This window comes from Carettochelys insculpta, chromosome 3, assembly GCF_033958435.1.
Source record: "Carettochelys insculpta isolate YL-2023 chromosome 3, ASM3395843v1, whole genome shotgun sequence".
NCBI lineage: Eukaryota > Metazoa > Chordata > Testudines > Carettochelyidae > Carettochelys > Carettochelys insculpta.
In genome coordinates this window covers 105,229,811-105,251,161 of record NC_134139.1, presented here as the reverse complement: position 1 = coordinate 105,251,161, position 21,351 = coordinate 105,229,811, and the positions used below count along the sequence as shown (strand labels likewise).

The 21,351-nt window shown below is 40.5% G+C and overlaps 1 protein-coding gene across 3 annotated transcripts in view; it reads left to right on the top strand.

Moving 5' to 3' along the window:
* The first annotated feature begins 781 nt into the window (after positions 1-781).
* Positions 782-21,351, top strand: part of MYB (MYB proto-oncogene, transcription factor) — a 37,725-nt gene continuing 17,155 nt past the window's right edge. Inside the window, exons 1-14 of one of the 3 annotated variants that reach the window (XM_074988744.1) lie at positions 782-947; positions 5,201-5,318; positions 9,159-9,230; positions 10,204-10,296; positions 10,723-10,943; positions 13,423-13,654; positions 14,564-14,644; positions 15,037-15,141; positions 16,434-16,691; positions 17,700-18,062; positions 19,562-19,704; positions 20,072-20,186; positions 20,275-20,400; positions 21,079-21,189. In XM_074988744.1, the coding sequence (XP_074844845.1) occupies positions 925-947; positions 5,201-5,318; positions 9,159-9,230; positions 10,204-10,296; positions 10,723-10,943; positions 13,423-13,654; positions 14,564-14,644; positions 15,037-15,141; positions 16,434-16,691; positions 17,700-18,062; positions 19,562-19,704; positions 20,072-20,186; positions 20,275-20,400; positions 21,079-21,189 (2,061 nt within the window). In that variant the 5' untranslated portion in view covers positions 782-924. The remainder of the gene's footprint in view (positions 948-5,200; positions 5,319-9,158; positions 9,231-10,203; positions 10,297-10,722; positions 10,944-13,422; positions 13,655-14,563; positions 14,645-15,036; positions 15,142-16,433; positions 16,692-17,699; positions 18,063-19,561; positions 19,705-20,071; positions 20,187-20,274; positions 20,401-21,078; positions 21,190-21,351) is intronic. The other 2 variants (XM_074988743.1, XM_074988745.1) reach the window with 2 other exon arrangements.

Below are 21,351 nucleotides of genomic sequence, written 5' to 3'. Positions count from 1 at the left end.
CTACAGCCACGCAGGCAGATTCAGACCCATGGGAGAGACTCGGGGGTCACACCACCCCCAGGCACTCAGGCACGGGCTTAAAGGAGCAGGACCCCACCCCTCGACCGACCCCCCCCCCACGCATAGCTCGACCCCAGGCTCCCCACCGCCTGCCAGGAACACCCTCCCCCCCCCGTGGGCTCCACCCGGCTGTGGCCACTTGGCGGAGGGGCGTGCAAGCCCGGCACTGAAATGCCCGCAGCTCAAGCCTTTCCCGCCGGGGGCGGTGGGTGGGGGCGGTTTGATCGCTCCCCGCCGACCCCCAACGGGGCCAGCCTCCCCTCCAGCAGCTGGCGCGGGGCAGGGGAGCTGAGAGGGGCCCCTCTTAGCGATGCAGCTTAGGACTGAGGACGTGGTGTGCGCTCGCGCGCGTAGGGGAGAGGCATGGGGAGTTGATGCTGCTGAGCGGGGATTGTGCAGCAAAAGGCGCCTCTCCTGCTGCCCGCCCTCTCTCCCTCCCTCCCTTTTGGCCCGCTTCTGGCGCTGCTCCGGGCCGCCGCCGCCGCCGCCGCGCGGGCTGCCAGCCACGCAGAGGGAGAGGCGGCGGGGCGGCTCGGCTCGGCTTGGCCAGCCGGGGGGACCCAGGGACTCCAATAAACCCCAGCGGCAGAGGCTGGAACCTCCCGGGCGCGGAGAAGCGCTTGCGCACTGCAGGGGCGCCAGATTTGGCGGGAGGGGGAGTGTCCAAAAAAGCCCTTTGTTTGATGGCATCTGTTTACAGAGTTTACTCTTTAATCTCAACCTGTTTCCTCCTCCTCCTCCTCCGCCTGCTGCTGCTCCTGAAAACTTCACTGTGCGGCGGTGGAGCACTTTTAACCAGCACAGAAAGCAAAGCACTTCAGCCAGCACAAGTCCCCCCTTCCTCCCCCAGTGGCTAGTCCCAGGATGGCCAGGAGACCCAGGCACAGGTAAACTCTTTGCAGCATGAAAGCGTGTGTGTGTTTGAGTTTACTAGGCTAGTGACAGAGCGAGCTGGGCTTTCGGGGCCGGTTTTGACTTTTTTCTTTTTCTTTCTTTCTTTCTTTCGTTCTGTTTTGCGGGAGTGGTTTGCTATAGCCTTCCCACGCCTGTCAGACTGCACAGGGAAGGGGAGAGGGAAACCTAAACAGATCCTGAGAATCAAATGAATAATTTCAGGAACCCCCTCCCCATTCCCTCTCTACCTCCCCCAATCCCCCCGCCCCCCCTCCAAAGACGCAGGATGTTGGGAAGATTGCAGTTTGCAGGGCATTTTGCAAGTTGCTAGCCAGAACTCTCACAGGGTCATGCGTGGCACGCGTGGTTACAAATTAGAAAAAAAAATGGGCACGGGATTCCCACTTGGGCTTGTTGCCTTAAGCGATCTGTGCGAAGCTGCTCTGCGGTCTGTTTGGGCTGGAGGAGCTCAGCAGATGGCAGATGGAAGCCCAAAAATGTCGGACTTGTTTAGTGGCTGCAGGTAGTTTTCATTCCCGTTTCATTCATTCTTTGTGGAGGTGGGATGTCAGGTGGGCGGCAGACAGGCGGCGTGGAAAGGAGGCGCTGGGGAGGGAGTAAACTTTTTTTTTATTTGCAATTGCCGATCCCTCCTTTTAATAATTCCAGCTCTGCCCCGCACACCCCTCGAGTTAAAATTATGCCCTGCGAGGCTTTTATGTTTAATGCATGCGCCGCTCTGCACATGTCGGAGGCCGAGCAAGCTTTCCAGCAGCATGATGAGAGCAGCTTAGACTTTGGCAGGAGGGGGTGGGGTGAGGAGGGAAGAAGGAGAGAGGGACGTTTGGCAGGAGCTGTCATGAGGCCTGCCTCCCGTTGCTGTTTTCCTCCGCTCGGGGAATGGGCTAGTGCATTGTGGCGGTGGGGAGAGACCCCGAGTTGTGCTGTGGAGCGGGAGGGGGGCGTTGTGCTGGGGTGATTGATTCCTGTGCTGCTCCCTTCCCTCCGTGGGTGGCGTGCTGCAGCCTGGAAGGGAGAGAGCTGAGCGCCTCGTGGTGGCTGCAGTTCCAGACGCGCAGCGCAGGGAGATTGTTTTCCAATTATCCCCGGACTGGCGGTCGGACACGTGGAGATTCCTTCTGTCCAGCACCCTTCCCCTTCCTGGGCTGGGGACAGACGAGTAAACCCTACCGTCGCCCGCGCAGTAGCCCTCGCTTGTTGCAGATCGCTGGCTTAAAAAAAAAAAAGAGAGGGGGGTGGTATTTGCCGGAGTGTGACATGTAGGGTGCAAACTAGCCTGTTACTTGAGTATGAGAGCGCGAATGTGTTACTAGGGCGGACGGGTTATGAATTACTCATCCTGTCCCTCCAGAGAGGACACAGCCCCCCTGCATGTGTCCCCGCCTCGCTCGCCTCCGGGGGGCCAGCCGGGCGGCGGGGTGGGGGGCGAGGGAGGTGGTGGGCAGGCTGTATTTTATTCTCACTTTGCAAAGGTGACGGGATGGGCGCGTCAGGAGAGGAGGAGGAGGAGGCACCCAGGCCTGCAAAACGAAAGGGTCAGCGGCGTTTTACAGGAACTGACTGAGCGGGAGAGACGGGAGGAAAGCGGAGCTGCTCAGCAGCTTTCGGAACGGTCCTTCCTCCCCTAGCCAGGTGGTTTGCGCCCCCGGAGGGCTGCGGAGCGGCCCAGGCCTTTGGTTGCGAAGGGGATGTGCTAGGGAGAGAAGGGAACTTCGAGGCTGCACAGCTTAAGCGGCTTCCTGAAGTGCTCTGCAGGAGAAATCGGCAAGGTGAATTAGTCAAAACAACGAAAGTGGATTCCCCTGGGTTGTTTGTGCCCAGTTTCTTCAATCACAGTAACAGCAGCAAGTCATTTCCTCTCCCCCACCCCCGTTTTTTTATCATTGCACAATTTGATTTCCTTTACAAAAATGTAGCATTTGTAGTTGTAGACTATTTAAATGGTGCTGACAGCTAGCATGTGGGGCATCATTAGCCCTTTCACTGACAGCCCACTGCACTGGTCACTAGCATGTGCATTTGTTGCTGGGGTCAGATTTTATTCAGGAAGATGTTTAAAAAAATGTTTCAAGCATATGTCAGAAACCTGATTTGCTAAATATGGTGCAGACCATGCAATAGCTCCCTCCCCAGGCCTTATTCTCCTGCCACAAAAGAGATAGAGTGGGGTTTACTTGTTCTATATGCCACAATGAGGTCCTTCCTAGGTAAGGATAGAATTTATTAGAATTAGATTTATAAGATTTATAATTGATAAGAATAAGATTGTAAGAATTAAGTTAAAATAATGCTAACTTTTTCCATCAGTAATCTTATACTCCAGTGTCAGGTTATGGTTATGTTCCATTGCTATAGCTGGAACATTTGGCACTACTGCTGGTTGTACCTGGTACTGCAAATGTTAGTGACACTAGTTTTCAAAATGATGCATGGTGATTTAGCTACAAAACTTCTTTTGACATCACTAAGCAGTAACACCGTTGTCTCCACGTGTCACTTAGACATGCTAACTTTAAAAAAAAATAATAGCAAGGAAATAGAATTATGGCTGCCACTCTCCACATAGCAGTAAGACTCTGCAACCTTTACTCATGTAAGTAGTCCTATTGGAGTTGTTGAGACTACTACTGTGAATAAGTGTTCCTTTGAGTTGCAGAATTTGTTGCGTTGACGACGCTAGATTTGCTTAAAAATTCAACAAGTCTTTGTGAGTGAACTGTCCAGCCACATGAGCTATCCTAGCTAGGCATTGTGATAGTGAATTAAGAATGGAATTAAGGGTCTTGTTTTGTCAGTTTGTTAGCCACTTGGGACTTACTCTCAAATAGACCACATGCAGCTCTGCAGAAGCTCAAAAATCCATTTAGTGATTTTCCTCGATACACAACATGTGTTAGAAAGCAGGGCTGAAGACTTAATGATAGTTAAACCTAATATACTTTTTAATTGCTTGAATTTGGGTGATATTTGCATTTGGGCTAGTAGCCTGTACATTTATTTTCAGCTTAATGCAAAAAAAAAAAAAGAAGAAGAAAAAGAAAAACTATGAAAAACAAGTTTAAGAGGAAGAATAGTGGCTGGTCTGTCCTAAATGGAAGTGTTAGTGTGGATATTTTTAATAAGGCTGTTCAGATACAAGTTTAAAAGCCTTTTTTTGGTGACTTTTTCCCATATATCTTAATTTTAATCAAATATTATATTGTTTTTTCTGTAGTACTGTAGGCGTCATCTTTTTGTTGGAGTTTCAAAAGTGTTGTTTATATCTTAAAGTTGGAAATAGTACATTACCCAACAGAAAGACAACTCCTATTGCAAAATATGTCAATTTTAGCTAGCGGGATAGAGTGAATGCAATTTGTGAAAACAGTAATAGATGCCTTTTTACCCATAGACAGCCTCTGGGGAAATCCCTTAGTCATGAATTAGGTGAGGACTAGAGTGTTTCAGAAATAGTATGAATTATTCAGATATGGGATAGAGGTAATAGAGCTATAAAGTTAGCAAAATACTCTGCATAAGAAGACTTGATCATTCATAAGGTTCCTGTGTAGATCTTATATTGTACTTGCCTTCAGCTTTGACAGCACACAACCTTGGACTGTGACACATTTGAAAAGTTTATTTACAAAATAGTGTGATCACTGGATGGCCTTCATTTTAGTTTTGAAAAACCTCTGCCCTTCAATAATTTTGGTCTTCTGATCCCACAATGACAGTATATTTTTGAATAATTTTACTATTTTTATATTTGTACAGAAAATATCATTTGGGAATTGTGTAACCAGCTACTTCATCAAATATGTGAAAACATTAAGCACTCTTCAAAATGTGTAGGACAAGATAAAGATTTTGCATATGCACTTGTGAAAAGGACATAGCCTTTTGTTCTCTTTATTGTCCTAAACATTGTATTTTAATTTGAAACTTTCATTGGTTGAAAGGCTGCCAAATGTGTAAGTTGCCACTGATCTAACAGTATGAGCAGGTCTAAACATGTACAGTAATGAGAAGGTTGCCAGCCCTTTTGCTTGTATCTGTGGATACCAAAAACAGCAGAACCAGTTCAGTATAGTAGAACAGAATGCAGAACAAAATCTTGTTGTGCAAGTTTTCAAACTTTTATCTGTATAACCTTTGTGAAGATTGTTGTTTTTTGTATATTTTGTAATTCAGTAACTTAAATCTTCATGTTCCGCTCTAAGTCACCTCATGTTTCTTTTCGTAGTATATACAGTAGTGACGATGACGATGAAGATGTTGAGATGTATGATCATGACTATGATGGTCTGCTGCCTAAGGCTGGAAAACGTCATTTAGGAAAAACCAGGTGGACCCGTGAAGAGGTAAATAAAAGTTCACGTACTACATTTGGTTTAAAAAGAAAAACTGGGTCAAATTCTTCAGTCAGGTGCAGATTTCATTAGCTATCAACTTCAGTGTGAGTGTCCTGTGTACGTATGAGGGCAGAATTTGGCTATATACATAATTAGGTATATATTTGAGGGTTATTGTTTTTTAAAAACATTATGTCTAAACACTTATCTTTGACTCCAGCAAGACCATTTACAGTATAGGTGTTCAAAATACTATATTAATCTGAGAAGGTATGACAAGTTTAAAGTTACATATCTTAATGTTTGATTGTTATTGCTGGCTCATTTTGTTTGAAAATGGTTGCTATGTGAGAAATGACGTCTGTTCACTATGTTAACAGGAGCAAATAACTATGGTGCAAACTTTTGCACTTCTCTTACAAATGGGTCATCTGAAGTTTGTGCTTTAATAATGGAATTGTGATTCCAAGGGGCAGTATTTCTAGGAGAAAAATTTATTCAGCACCACAAACTACCATTTAAGATGTGTTCTCCTTTTGAAAGTGCTCTTGTGTCTATTTTTCTGTGTAAGTTACAGTATTAAAAAAAGATCATTTAATTTGGTGAATAATCCATGGTCATTTACTGTGGTTTACTTTTTGTGTGAAATGTGCTAATTCAGTTATTTGAATGATACTTGGGCTTGTTCAACACCAGCAATTCATACTGATACATAAACATTAGTAGGCCACTTCTTCTAAAGCTTTTTTTAAAAAAGCTTGAATTGCTATTACAGTATTTTTAACCTTCTTTATGTTTGAATTGGATGGTTTTAGTCTTTAAGGCCTACATTATTGTACTTCCCTTTAAAGATAGTGGGCCAAATTTCCTGCACATGAAAATATTCAAAACTCTGTTGAAGAAAAGGGAGCTGTTAACCATGTAGGCGTTTTGTCCATTAACAGCAGCAGCAAATAAGGTGAATTATTTTTGTTGAGCATTCAGTATTGAATCTTATGAGATTAAATGTATACCCCAACTTAAATGTATACCCCAAATAAAAAAACACAGTAAGAGACCTAACAAAGAACCACCATGGCTAAACAGCCATGTTAAAAAGGCAGTGAGAGAGAAAAGGGCAGCTTTTAAAAAGTGGAAGTCAAATCCTAGTGAGGAAAATAGAAAGGAACATAAACACTCCCAAATTAAGTGTCATAATGTAGTAAGAAAAGCCAAAAAAGATTTTGAGGAACAGCTAGCCAAAAATTCAAAAAACGATAGTAAAATGTTTTTTAAATACATTAGAAGCAGGAAGCCCGCTAAAAAAGCAGTGGGGCCCTTGGATGATAAAGATATAAAAGGAGCGATCAAGGAAGACAGTGCCACTGCGGAGCGATTAAATGATTTCTTTGCTTCAGTCTTCACGGCTGAGGATGTTACAGAGGTTCCTAAATCTGAGCCAGCCTTTTTAGGTGACAAATCTGAGGAACTCACTCAGATTGAAGTGACATTAGAGGAGGTTTTGGAATTAATTGATAAGCTGAATAGTAACAAGTCTCCAGGACCAGACGGCATTCACCCAAGGGTTCTGAAAGAACTCAAATGTGAAATTGCGGAGTTATTAACAGTGGTTTGTAACCTATCCTTTAAATCCACTTTGGTACCAAATGACTGGAAGACGGCCAATATAACACCTATATTTAAAAAAGGCTCTAGAGGAGATCCTGGCAATTATAGACCGATAAGTTTAACATCAGTACCAGGCAAATTAGTAGAAACACTAGTAAAGAGTAAAATTGCAAGGCACATAGAAGAGCACGAATTGTTGGGCAAAAGTCAGCATGGTTTCTGCAGAGGGAAGTCGTGTCTAACTAATCTATTAGAATTCTTTGAAGGGGTTAATAAACATGCAGACAAGGGGCACCCAGTGGACATAATATACCTAGATTTCCAGAAAGCCTTTGACACGGTCCCACACCAAAGGCTTTTATGTAAATTAGGTGGTCATGGGATAGGAGGAAAGGTCCTTTCATGGATCGGGAATTGGTTAAAAGACAGAAAACAAAGGGTGGGAATAAATGGTAAATTTTCACAATGGAGGAGGGTAACTAGTGGTGTTCCCCAGGGGTCAGTCCTGGGACCGATCCTGTTCAACTTGTTCATCAATGATCTAGAAAATGAGGTAAGCAGTGAGGTGGCAAAGTTTGCAGATGACACCAAGTTGTTCAGGACAGTCAAAAGCAAAAGGGATTGTGAAGAACTACAAAAAGATCTCAGCAAACTGAGTGATTGGGCAGCAAAATGGCAAATGAAATTTAATGTGGGTAAGTGTAAGGTAATGCATGTTGGAAAAAATAACCCAAATTACACGTACTACATGATGGGGTCAAATTTAGCTACGACAGATCAGGAAAGGGATCTTGGAGTTATAGTGGATAGTTCTCTGAAGACATCCACGCAGTGTGCAGCGGCAGTTAGTAAGGCAAATAGGATGTTAGGAATTATTAAAAAAGGGATCGATAATAAGACAAAAGATATCATACTTCCCCTATATAAAACTATGGTACGCCCACATCTTGAGTACTGCGTGCAGATGTGGTCTCCTCACCTCAAAAAAGATATATTGGCATTAGAAAAGGTTCAGAAAAGGGCGACTAAGATGATTAGGGGCTTGGAAAGGGTCCCATATGGGGAGAGGCTAGAGAGACTGGGACTTTTCAGTTTGGAAAAGAGGCGATTGAGGGGCGATATGATAGAGGTATATAAAATCATGAATGGTGTGGAGAAAGTGAATATAGAAAAATTATTTACCTTTTCCCATAATACAAGAACTAGGGGACACCAAATGAAATTGATGGGTAGTAGGTTCAAAACTAATAAAAGGAAATTTTTCTTCACACAGCGCACAGTCAACCTGTGGAACTCCTTGCCCGAGGAGGCTGTGAAGGCCAGGACTCTATTAGGGTTTAAAAAAGAGCTTGATAAATTTTTGCAGGTTAGGTCCATAAATGGCTATTAGCCAGGGATAAAGTATGGTGCCCTAGCCTTCATAACAAGGGCAGGAGATGGATGGCAGGAGATAAATCACTTGATCATTGTCTTCTGTTCTCCTTCTCTGGGGCACCTGGCATTGGCCACCGTCGGCAGATGGGATGCTGGGCTCGATGGACCTTTGGTCTGACCCAGTATGGCCATTCTTATGTTCTTATGAGAACATTGGCCTTGTAAGCCCAAGGTTGTGAGTTCAATCCATGAGGGGGATCTTTTGACAGTCTGGGGCAGGAAAAAAATCTGTCAGGGATGGTTTAGTATTGGTGCTTGGTCTTGCTGTGAGTGTAGGGGACTAGATTCAATGATCTCTCAAGGTCCCTTCCAGTTCTGTGAGATATATACATCTCTATGTATATATAGTTCCATGATTAATATTGCCCTTAAAATTTCTAAAAGATTTTTGTTTCTTTTTGAATCCTAAGGGAATATGTCACCTGAATCGTATTGAATTTCAATGGATATGGGCCACCTAACTACTTTAAACTCCTTTGAAAATCCCTGCCCCAAAATTGCCTTGGCTGATCAAATGCAGATCAACATATTTTGCATATTTCAGAAGCCGAGAAAATATATTTAAGTTCCTGACCATAACCAAAAAATTCTGCCTAATGAGGGGGTGCATTTGGCAATAAAGAGGATGAAGAGGCCAGAGGCTTACCTTTTGTATCAGTACTGGATCCCTGAAAGAAGTAGATCCAGCAAATTCAGCAACATGGAGTGTTTTCTTTTTTTTTTTTTTAACCTCAGTTTGACTGATATATTTTAGTGGCAGAACTAGGTGATTGGAGCACTGATCATGTTTTCTGTATGAAAAACTAGGATGAAAAGCTAAAGAAACTCGTGGAACAGAACGGTACAGAAGACTGGAAAGTTATTGCCAATTTCCTTCCCGTAAGTGGGCATTGTTTCTGTTTACATTTGTAGAGATGACAACCCTGCCACCCATTTTCAAGAAAGGGGAGGGGGAGAGGCTTTGCTTAACTATGTGTACATGTGATTCAAAGCCCCAGCCCCCAAAACGTGAACATAAGAAATACAGCTATAATACAGTAGAATGCCTTGTTGAATACCTTAACTTTTATGCTCCATTTTATTTTTTTCGCTACTCATCTCAGACGGGGGAGGGGAGTTGTAATGAGATTTTTTTGGGATTTGTTATAGAGCACACGGTTGCTCTCTCAGTGAAACAATAATGTCTCAATATACAGAAAAAAACTAGCTTTGATGAATAGTAAATTCTGGCTATGGTATCTCTTATAATCTCTTACTGTTCAAACTCTACAAATACTTTAAGGCTGTGTCTACACTACAAAAATAACTTCAAAGTTGCTTACTTTGAAGTACACCTTTGAAGTAACAGACTTCAAAGTTGAGCATCTACATGCACCCTACTTCGAAGTTAAACTTCGAAGTAGGGAGCTACTCCATTCCCAGGAATGGAGTAAGGATGTCAAAGTTGGGTTCCCTTACTTCACAGTTAACTTCGAAGTCAGGGAAAACATGTAGGCTCTCTGCTGGCTTCTTTGAAGTAGCACCTAACTTCAGAGTCAGTCCCTAGTGTAGACACACCCTAAAAGAAGAAGTGTTATGTTAATTGATACTAAAGGCTAAGTTTGTTTAGCTACTAAAATAGAGGTACAGTTATGGAAAAGATGTTTTTTTCTGGTTAGAGTACTTACCAGGCATTGATTGCTGTGGACCCTTCTTTCACTCTTGTCTCAGTCATGTCCTTATGGTTCAATTTTATTGACTGACAAAGAGAAATTTGCACGGTCTGTTTGTGGACGAAGTGCATCTAGAAAGAAGTATCACAATTCTTTCTTATTTGAGAAGGGAATAATTTGTATATTTTATGCTCAATTAGAATCGGACAGATGTGCAGTGCCAGCATCGATGGCAGAAAGTACTAAATCCTGAACTTATCAAAGGTCCATGGACTAAAGAAGAGGATCAGCGGGTAATCAGCTTTTCCTTTTACTTAACAATACACCAAATACTGCACTCATAACTGGGATGAGAACTCACCTTGACTTCCGTGGGAGTACAGCCCAAGGAAGGACTTGAAGACTGGTCCTACTAATATCAGTACTTAGCATATATATAGTGCTTCCTGGTACAGTTTCAAAGTGCTCTGTACCAATCAAGTAATTAATATTTATAACATTGCAAATTTAAATGTGTGCTAGAAGTGTCTTAGATATTACCAAAGCCTTTTCTTTTCCCATAAATATATAAATAGAAGATATAAAGCAGTGCCTACACATCAGTTCTACTAGAGCGGTTTTGAGAAACTTCATTGAAAATATTGCAGCATCACAGAATGATTGCACTGATTCATGATGTAACACTAAAACATGGGTTTTTCTTGTATGTTTCTTTAAAGGTGATAGAACTTGTGCAAAAATATGGCCCAAAGCGCTGGTCTGTTATTGCCAAGCACTTGAAGGGGAGAATTGGAAAACAATGCAGGGAGAGGTGGCACAACCACTTGAATCCAGAAGTAAAGAAAACCTCCTGGACTGAAGAAGAAGATAGAATTATTTACCAGGCACACAAGAGGCTGGGAAACAGATGGGCAGAAATTGCAAAGTTGCTACCTGGACGGTAATGATATATAGTAGCACTTTAACAGGGAAGAGAAGGCCTGGAGTCTGAACAGTCTGTTTCAGATGTCTTCTTAGTACGCTGAAAGAATTGCGTGTTATAAATCAAAATGCTTAGAGCCAAATCCTAATTCCATTGAAGTAAATGTGTTTGGGCTCATTGGGCTAAATGGGACTAGGTATATGAAGAAACAAATATTCTGTTAAAATATTTCCTAATGGATGAAGAAATAGTAGCCATGGTAAATGATCTGAACTTTCTTAAGTGAAAGTCTAGTCTTGTTTGCACTGAAGTATTTGTCAAATTCAAATCCAGTCAGCATCTTTGATAATGAATTAAAAGTTTTTTTTTCAGAAGCTACATCTGCTTTTGTGTCCTCATACAGTTTTGATAGTCTTGCATTAATACTTTTCTGATATTTTAAAATGTTTTATTTTTCTGTTGCTTTATGAATGAACCACTTACAAACAAAGGGAGAATGACTACTAGAACTCCAAACCTGAACACCTTTATGTAGCATGAGTAACTTTATTCATACTTTTTTTTTCTGTTGCCTGCAAGGGAACTGCTCCATCTTTGGCTACAGTTACACTAGCAGGTTTTGTTGACAAAACTGGTGGAATATGTACACACTGAATGTGTTTTGTTGACAGTTTGTCAACAAAAGTCAGCACTTTTGCTGGCAGCATTCTACCTCTCAGCCATGAGGCATAATGCTGCTTTTGACAGATTCTGTTGACAAAAAAGCTTTGTGGATGTGCTCGGGGGCTTTCTGTCAACAAGCAGGGCATCCAGAACAATGGGCAGCCCTGTCTGCGGTGCTTCCAGGTGCCTGTTTTGTCGAGAGAGCTGCTGGGCCATCTGGCTGCTCTGTCAACAGAGCCAAGTGCTCTTCCGATTGGCTTTTGTGTGTGGCCGCACTCTGTCGACAGAAGTTTTGTCAGGAAATCTCTTCTAACAGTGACTTCTGTCAACTGTAACAAAGAGGAAGCCGTGCTAGTCTATACACTATCAAAACAAAAAGCAGTCAAGTAGCACTTTAAGTGCTACTTGACTGCTTTTTGTTTTGATAGTGTATAGACTAGCACGGCTTCCTCTTTGTTACTATTCAACATGCAAGGCACTACATTTAGCCGTTTGGAATGGAGATCCATCAACTACATGAAATAACTCGCAGGTCTGGCTATGGTCTGAAGAAGTGGGTCTGTCCCACGAAAGCTCACCTAATAAACCATTTTGCTAGTCTTTAAAGTGCTGCTTGACTGCTTTTTGTTTTGATTCTGTCAACAGAGCACTGTAGAGTAACTGTAGCCTTAACGTGCGCAGGGTTGTGGGGGTCTTACTGACTTTGCAGGGATAACAGTGAAAGTGACCAACCACAAAGTGCTATCAAATATGCAAAGTAAACAAGCAACATTTTCTCCCCTCTGGACTCCAGCAGTAGATACAACATCTCCAAGATACAAGTTTGATGGCCTCTTTTTGGCTAGGCACGAGAACCACAAATAGGCTTTGGAGAGCATTGCATTCGGATTGTGGCCTTCGTCCAACCATACACGACTACAGCTAATAATACTGTGATGATGAAGTAAAGGCTTTCAGATAGAGGAGTTATACTTGAGTTACCCCAGAACCTGATTTTGATAATACAATTTCCATAGCTTTTGTCGTATTACACAATTGAATACTTGAAACAGTTTATTTACTGACATAAAAAGTTGTTTCCGTAATTACTGGTCAATTAGGAAATTTTCTTGGAGGTTAACCTTTCCTTTGCTGGTACCTGCACTCTTTGCTGTAATGGAATGCAACAAAATTCCATTGGAACGATAATTGCTTCAAAAATTATAGTGTACGAGGCAACCTGGAAGGTGGGTTTTGCACGACATGCCACTTGCTTCGTCTAGCAGGGATGAGGTGGACCTCAAGTGATTACTTTATTACGGTGAGATGCAATAGAGAAATATCAGAACCGGATCCTTACAACTTAGTCCTTGCAGAGATCCATGTCTTTTCCCATATATTTTTCAAAGAGCGGTGACCTGAGAGAGCTGATCTATATTTTGGGATTGTTAAAAATTTGTACGTAAAAGTATGGGCTAGGAGGAGGAGGGTACATGTGTTACACGCACCACTGAATTTTAACTTTTCTTCAGAACTCTTAGAAATTCTCTGTGCTAATGACAGTTTCCTGTCAATTGTCTTTAACTGGAATTAGAGAGACAAGATGAATGAGGAGATATCTTTTATTATATCATCTTTGAAGAGAGAAACAAGTTTTCAAGCCACAGAGCTTTTCAGGTTCAGAGCTCTGTGTGGCTCAGAGCTTCTCTCTGTTACTGAAGAAATTGATCCAATAAAACATACTACCTCACACTCTTTGTCTCTAATATATTGGGACTGACATGGCTACAGCTACACTGAATGGAATTGACAGTTCTATTTGAAAAAGTTTTTTTATGCGTGTATTCCTGTGTAGAACTGATAATGCTATCAAGAACCACTGGAATTCTACAATGCGTCGAAAGGTTGAACAGGAAGGGTATCTTCAGGAGTCTTCCAAAGCCAACCAGTCCTTAGCTGCAAGTTTTCAGAAAAACAATCACTTAATGGGCTTTGCTCACACTCCACCTTCTGCACAGCTTCCAGCAGCCACCCAAACCCCAGTTAACAATGACTATTCCTATTACCACATCTCTGAGCCACAAAATGTAAGCTGCGGAAAACTTTTTGTTGAATGTATTGATCTGTGATTAATCTATCTGCATTGAAACTGATGGATGAGTGATGTTTTTGTCTTTGCTTTAGTGGATGGGATGGAGGAAAGAGGGCAGATAAAGAATACTTATCTTAGGTGCTCAGGCCCTGATTCCACAAGTCATTTCAAAATGTGCTTAACCTTAAGAATGTGCTAGTGTCTCATTGAAGTCAGTGGGACTTTGCACACAGAGTTAAGCAAGTGCTTTGCAGAATTCATATCTAACTCTAATGGAAATAGGCAAGCCTGTTTCATACCTTTGTGCTACCACATTGTAACACCTGAATTTTTAAAATAAACTAACCAACTGTAATGCAGGTGAACTGTCATACACACCGCCCTAAGAAATGCTATTTGTTGGGCCCAATTCTGCAGTTCTTTTTTATGGAACTCTCCCATTGGCTTCAATATTTGTTCTGTTTGAATATTCATTGTAGAGTCAAGTTGGATTATTGTTTTTAATACAACTTAGTTTTATACTAATAACTAATATGAAAATCTTTCTCCCTTTAAACACAAATGGATCTTACATTGCAGTGGGGTCTGAGGCTGTAAAATATGTATTTCCCATTTTAACTTCAGTCTGGAAAAATTTAACAAACATAGCTTTCTTTGAATTATTCATCAAGTCTTACAAGTGGCGGGTGCTTCGTGTTTGAACTTCTTTCCTCCTCTGATGCTTAGTGTCAGATGCGTTTGTTAAATGCTGCTTGGTTTTCTTGCAACTTAGACGAGGGTGGGTTTATGGATTTTAAATTTTCAGTGTAAGATATAGGAGTAGTGCTTGAGTTTAAACATGCACTGCAGGGCAGCTCACATAATGGCATTAATAACTTTGAGTGTCTTTTGTGTTTTGGCGTAGGTCCCTGGTCAAATCCCATATCCAGTAGCACTGCATGTAAATATTGTCAATGTCCCTCAGCCAGCCGCTGCAGCTATTCAGGTAGATAGTTTAAAGATAATTTCAAGAGTCAATTTGTGAAACTTATTATGTGGAAATTAAATAGAAACTACTTATCTTGAAAAAAAATTAACAGACTGAGGGATGGAGAGAGAAAATGGGGAAGGGCGGGAGCACTGACACGGCTAATACCTCTTTTGAGGTAAAGTTGAAATACAGTAGGTAACGTTTAGTGTGATGACTTTCACTTTTGCTACTTCAGTGTTTGTACTGAAATTGAACAGGGATTTTTGTAGTGAAAAACACACTTGACACTTGTTTTACCTCTGAGGCTAATTTGGCTGCGATACTAAAGGACGGCAAGCCATAAGCATCGTAGCTGCAACATCCAATCAGACCTTTATCTTTTCTTTTCCCTTAACTCTTAATTTCAGAGACACTATAATGATGAAGACCCTGAGAAAGAAAAACGAATAAAGGAATTAGAGTTGCTACTAATGTCGACTGAGAATGAACTGAAAGGGCAGCAGGCATTACCAGTAAGACTGTCACTGTGTGCTTGGATGGAGGGATAGCAGCTTTACCCCAGTGCCTGTCTTTTTACCTTTTTTTACCCCCGCCCCCCCGCTTGTGACACTAATCAAGGCTCTATATTTCCGTTTTAAAAGAATGAAACATAGCACATAGTTAATATGCATTTGCTTTGTAAATGTGTTCATGTTACGGTACTAAACAATTTGCAGGTCTTTTTTACTTTTGCAAAGTCAGTGGGAGCAAGATTGGGCTCTACATTTTACCACAAGGGTGAAACGATAACTCAGTAAATCCCACCAGATCTGATGTTACTGGGGATGCTTGTTTCTGAAAGTGTGCAATGGTTCATATAATGAAAATGTAGTGCCTGCTCATTAGATTTTTCCTCTCTGTTGCATTTCTTACTTTAGCTGTGTGTTACATACTTCGTAAACTTCAGTCTTGGTGCATGTTTGACAATTTGTTTTACTTTCTGTGAATAATGTTAGAATCTTTAGTTGCATGTGTGCAACCCATGCTGGCTATTACTGAATTCTCATATTTTGTCATGCGTAGGTGGTAAAATAGCTAAGTAGCTTATTCTGTATAATAATATAGTTAAAGAACATAAACCAAAATCATCCTAGAAGTAAGTGATAGCCAGCAGATACTTCTATGAGTAATTTTTTTCTGGTAAATAATAAAACGATTTTGTGCATGACATGTTAGTTTGGCCACTTTTAACTTTAGTTAATGTTTTGCAATTTCTTCTGTTGCATGATCACACTGGAAAGAAACTTCTGTTAATTTGCTCTTCTGCTTTCCTAACCACGTTGATTTGACAGCCTCTTCATTGCATTGGTGTAAGCTGTAGCAGTAGACAGGGATAGAAGATGTGAGATATGCAAACAAAAGCAACTCTAACTCTTAAATCCTTTAGCCTCTTACAGGGCTGAGTGTTAAGCAGGGAATTCTTGCCAATTCTTGCTTCACACAGCTAAATAACTGTAGACTCTTAATGGAACTTTTGAAATAACATAATAGTTTGAATTTATTGGATATGCCGTATATATGCCTGTGATGCTGAGTACTGGATCTAAATAATGAGGTATTTTCAAAATGACAAATAAAAATGTACAACTATACTGTCTTGCATTCATGAAAGGAAACATCTTGACAATTGTTTCATAGGCGCAAGTTTTTTAGATGATGCAACACCTTTTATCTTTCCTCCAGCAGCATCTGACACCTTGTGCAATTTCATTGCTAAGTTCCTTCTGCCTTTTTTCCCTCCTTTTTTTTTTCCTTCTTCCTTTAGACACAGAACCACACATCAAGCTACCAAGGCTGGCACAGCACCACAATTGCTGACCATACTAGAACTAGTGGCGACAGTGCACCTGTTTCCTGTTTGGGGGAGCATCACCACTGTACTCCATCTCCGCCAGTGGATCATGGCTGCTTACCTGAAGAAAGTGCATCCCCTGCCAGGTGCATGATTGTTCATCAGGCCAACATCCTGGATAATGTTAAGAATCTCCTAGAATTTGCAGAAACACTTCAGTTAATAGACTCTGTAAGTAGAATTGTCACGTCAGGTGAATTTGCGTGCATTCTGGGCATAAGGGGAGTGGAGCTAGGAACGCTCTATATTTATTTCTATTTTCTGAATAACATAATTGCAAGATTTGTAACGTATTTCTAAAATAATACGTTTGTATGTATCAAGTCCCAAAGAGCAATTTACATAATATGTGAGTTGCTTTTTATTTCACCCTCCGTATATGCATGGGAGGAGAAATTTTCAGAAAACTACAAAATACAGTCATTTAAATGAACTCTTAATAATACTCTTAAAATGAAATCAAATTAGAGATAACAAAACAAGCTTAATGGTATAAGTGATATTCATTTCTGACAAAAATGTCAGTAGTCTGTAGGCTTGTGTGTGATTGTGCGCGCTTCTATGTGCTTTTCTGGAATTCCTCCTTGCTGTGGGACATAGCATCAACAGCTGCCTCTTTTCAAAGCTCAACAAGCTTGCCTGGCATATTTAAAGAGTTGGAAACTTTCATTTAATGCTGAGTGGCTTACTGCACTTAATAATGGCCTTTATTCGCTTTGATTTCTGGGTATGACCGTTGAAGTAGAACTGTTATATTGAAGTGAGTGTTTACGTGTCAATTTATAATAACTATAAAAATTAACTATACTTATTCAGCACGTAGTTAGAAACATGCTGGTTAAAGAGAGGATTAGCTTAATTTTAGAGACAGAGTAACATGTTTTTACATAATACAAGCTGTAATCTCTACATCAATGTAGATAATATTGGTTGGACATTGCTCCGCTCGTTGCTATTTTCAGGAATTGGGTGTCCAGCACCATGGAATAATATTCAGTTTAATATTAAAAACGTGAGCAAGCGTTCGTAATATTACTCAAAACACCAGGGTCAAAGTGAATTAAATTAGGAAAGACTTTTGTTTATGTTGTTGTTGTTACTGGCATATCATGATGCTGTATTTTCATGAGGTGGCACTGTATACTGTCTTATAGTTCCGTGCCTCCCACATTGTTTCAGGATCCTTCATCATGGGGTGATCTCAGCAGTTTTGAATTCTTTGAAGAAGCAGACACTTCGCCTAGCAAAACTCCCTCAGGCAAAGTCTTACCGCTTCAGCAAAGAGAGGCCAATGCGTGTAGACCTGAAGGACACCCTAACACAAACTTGAGCAAAATAATGTTGAGTCAGGGTTGTCTTGACTCACCAAAGTCCTTATCTGCCTCAAAATGCAGCACAGCTCCGTTGGTCATTCTTCGCAAAAAGAGAGGGCATTCCAGCCATTTAGCCAGTGGCCACAGTAGCTCCTTCATAGTTGCTGACGTCAGCAGTTCAACTCCTAAGCGCTCCCCTGTCAAAAGCCTACCCTTCTCTCCCTCACAGGTAGATCAAGTCTTCTGCACAGATGTTACTAATTCTCAAAAGTCACCAGCGTGTTAACAATTTAGAAACTAATCCTTTGGAACAAATGACTAATTACTGTTGCACTTGTTGATTTCACTCCATGTTTGAATAGTCTCACTGCTGTTAATCTAAACTCAGTGGTGAAGACTATCAGCAAGCTAACTGTTGATTCTTTTTTTATTGACTCTTTTATTCTTGGTGGTTTTGAAGGGAAAGATGATTGTTTGCTTTCTCTTGCTTTTAATTCCTCCAGCTCCCAGAGTTTAACATTTCTGTTCATTGTAACACTTTCCCATCTCTGTCCATTTACAGTGTGATTCACCAACCCAGAAAAACCCAAAATGTGTTCACTTAAATAATAAGCTGATTGTGAGACAAACTAACAACAGCCAGAAAATCCAAATGATTCTGAGGGTGGTGTGGGATGAGGAGAAAATTTGTATATGAAGATCATCTTGATCTGCACTTTGAATTTCCTGTCACTTGTTGTTTTGTGTCACAGCTGTACCACTGTCAGCATGGCTCTTTTATTTGTGGATTTCTTGTTTTGTGTTTATTTTTTTAAGAGAAAAAAATCATTGGAGGCTATGAAATGCATTTTACTTATCTAACGGTTTCCTGCAACAGTTGCATTTAGGTTTATTTAAACATATCTTATTGACGAAGCAAGAAAAGTGCATATTTTGAGATGTGCTATGTTTTTGTACATTTATTTTTAATTTGTTACAAAGTAGGCCTATAGAGCTGTAAAATATTGTGTCAAAACTTTAACTTAAAAGAGATATAATGCCACTCAATTCACAGAATCATCATTAGCAATGGAAAGGAAGGTCAGGCCATACCTTCCTGATGCAGAATTTTTACCTAACTAATACAACTGTCTCCTTTTCAGTCGATGAGTACTTCCATTTTAGAACAGTTGGTGCATTCGTAGCATGGTATAACTTTCATTTTGTGCTCTGGAAGTGGAGTACTCCACTTTCAGAGAGAAATGGGAGTTCAGTATCCTATAATAAACACTTTATTTACTACTTTAAAAACATGCTAAATATCTTACTTAAAATTGAATAGGATTTATTCATTGTATTTTGAGCAAACTCTTTAAGTCGTAACTCATTTGTACTCAGGCCTTTCTTAGGCATATGGTGGTTGGAGTCATTTGCAGTTTACTTGATTTAAAAATTGAGTGGAGTTCTTAGTATTTAGCTCTGTGAATAGACTTCTTGTTGGAACAGAAATGATTTTGTTCAGATTTCCAGCATTAGAAATGCTGAATTGTGTTTCATTATTCTCTCAACCAATTGCTCATGAGGTAACACTAATAACTACACAACAAATTATATTGTGAGTCAATAGAAATATTTTGTTAATTATCTAGAAAGATTTTTTTTTTTTCTTTTTTTTCTCAGCAAATCTAACTTTTAAGGGGAGCATCACCATCTAGGTGTTCATATTGTTTTTTCTTTTCATAATTACAGTTCTTAAACACCTCAACCAACCATGAAAATCTGGATCTTGACAATCCTACTTTAACTTCCACTCCACTGTGTGGTCATAAAATGTCTGTTACAACACCATTGCACAGAGACCAAACTTTTAAGACTCAGAAAGAAAACAATATGTAAGTCCTTTTTATTTTAGCATTGCATTTTCAGACGCACAGGGATTTATGTTTCTAGTTTAGAACACAGCCAACCCAAAATGTTGTTAATGGGAATGCCTTTGGTTTAGAAAATACTTGTATTTTTCATTACAGAGATTCTGAATGGGAAAAAAATGATGTATATACAGTCATCAGTTCCTTACCTTATTGTTTTACATTCATTCATTAAAGGTACAATAGCATAGTGTGCACTCATAGCATTATCACAGCATAATAAAATTCATCAGTCTTTGACAGTAAGTCACTTTACCATTGAATTATAGAGTCAGGACAAAGGTGTTCAAGTACATTCTCCATGCCAAAGTTTTTCTCACTCATTCTAAAGTTTCAGAACTCCGGCCATTAAGAGGTCAATATTAGAGAGCTCTCCAAGAACACCCACTCCCTTCAAAAATGCACTTGCAGCTCAAGAAATCAAATATGGCCCCTTGAAGATGCTGGTAAGACGGAAATGGGGATAAAAGGCGCTTTGATACTAGTACAAAAGGGTTGATTGAGACATAAACTATGCACATTTTTTCCTTTCAGCCTCAGACTCCAACTCATCTTGTAGAAGACCTGCATGATGTTATCAAACAAGAGGCTGATGAATCTGGAATTGTGTCTGCATTACATGAAAGTGGAATCCCTTTGGTGAAGAAAATCAAACAAGAGGTAGGGTGTAAAACTTCTATGTGGAGCTACCTAAATCATCACTGTTTGCTGTGAAATTGTCATTAACTTATTTTCAGTCAAGCAGATGTGTCTTTTTTCCCATGTGAATTCCAAGATTTTAGTGACTGAGCTAAATAATGTGCTATTAGTTTCCAAGTCATCTCCCATTGACTCCATTGTAAAACTTTCTATAGATTCAAGTGGGAGCTGGTTCAGGCTATTATAATGCTCATTATTTGTGTCTTATAAAAGGTAAATTCATTCAGAAATTTGGACTAATTTTTCTAATATTGGTGAAATATATAAAATAACCTGATGGGGACCAAATTACATAGAGTGACTTAGAAGTCCAGTGGTTTGAAAATATCCCATTACATAGTTTATCATTAATGTGAAGCCCAAAAATACACGCTTTGTCATTACTTTTTTAAAAAGGCTTAAAACACATATAAATAATGGAAAGTGGAACTAGTGGCTCTCTGTGTGTATTCAAAGACCTGTTCTCTTTTAATTGAGTATTTAGGCATTATTGGCTAAAAAGACTAACATTGTCACCAAGCGCTAAATAGTGTCTTTGAACACCTGGACTTTGCAGACCAACCCAGTTGCTGAGTATGTTAAAGGACGAATAGTCTCATAATGAGTTAGACATTGCCATCGTTCCTTTTCTGCTTCTAGGTGGAGTCCCCAACAGGGAAAGCTGGAAACTTCTTTTGTTCGAATCATTGGGAAGGGGAAAACCTGAACACTCAGCTCTTCACACATGCATCTACTATGGAAGATGTGCCTGTACGTACAAGTGTCCAAACTCCAGAACTCTGTTTTCATTTTTAATCCAGTATTCTTAAGGGCAAGATATAAAACAATTTATTTTTGGACTTCCTAACAGGAAAGGAATTGGTTCATTAATATGTAGTCCCTCAGGGTGTGTGTGTGTATTTTACACATATG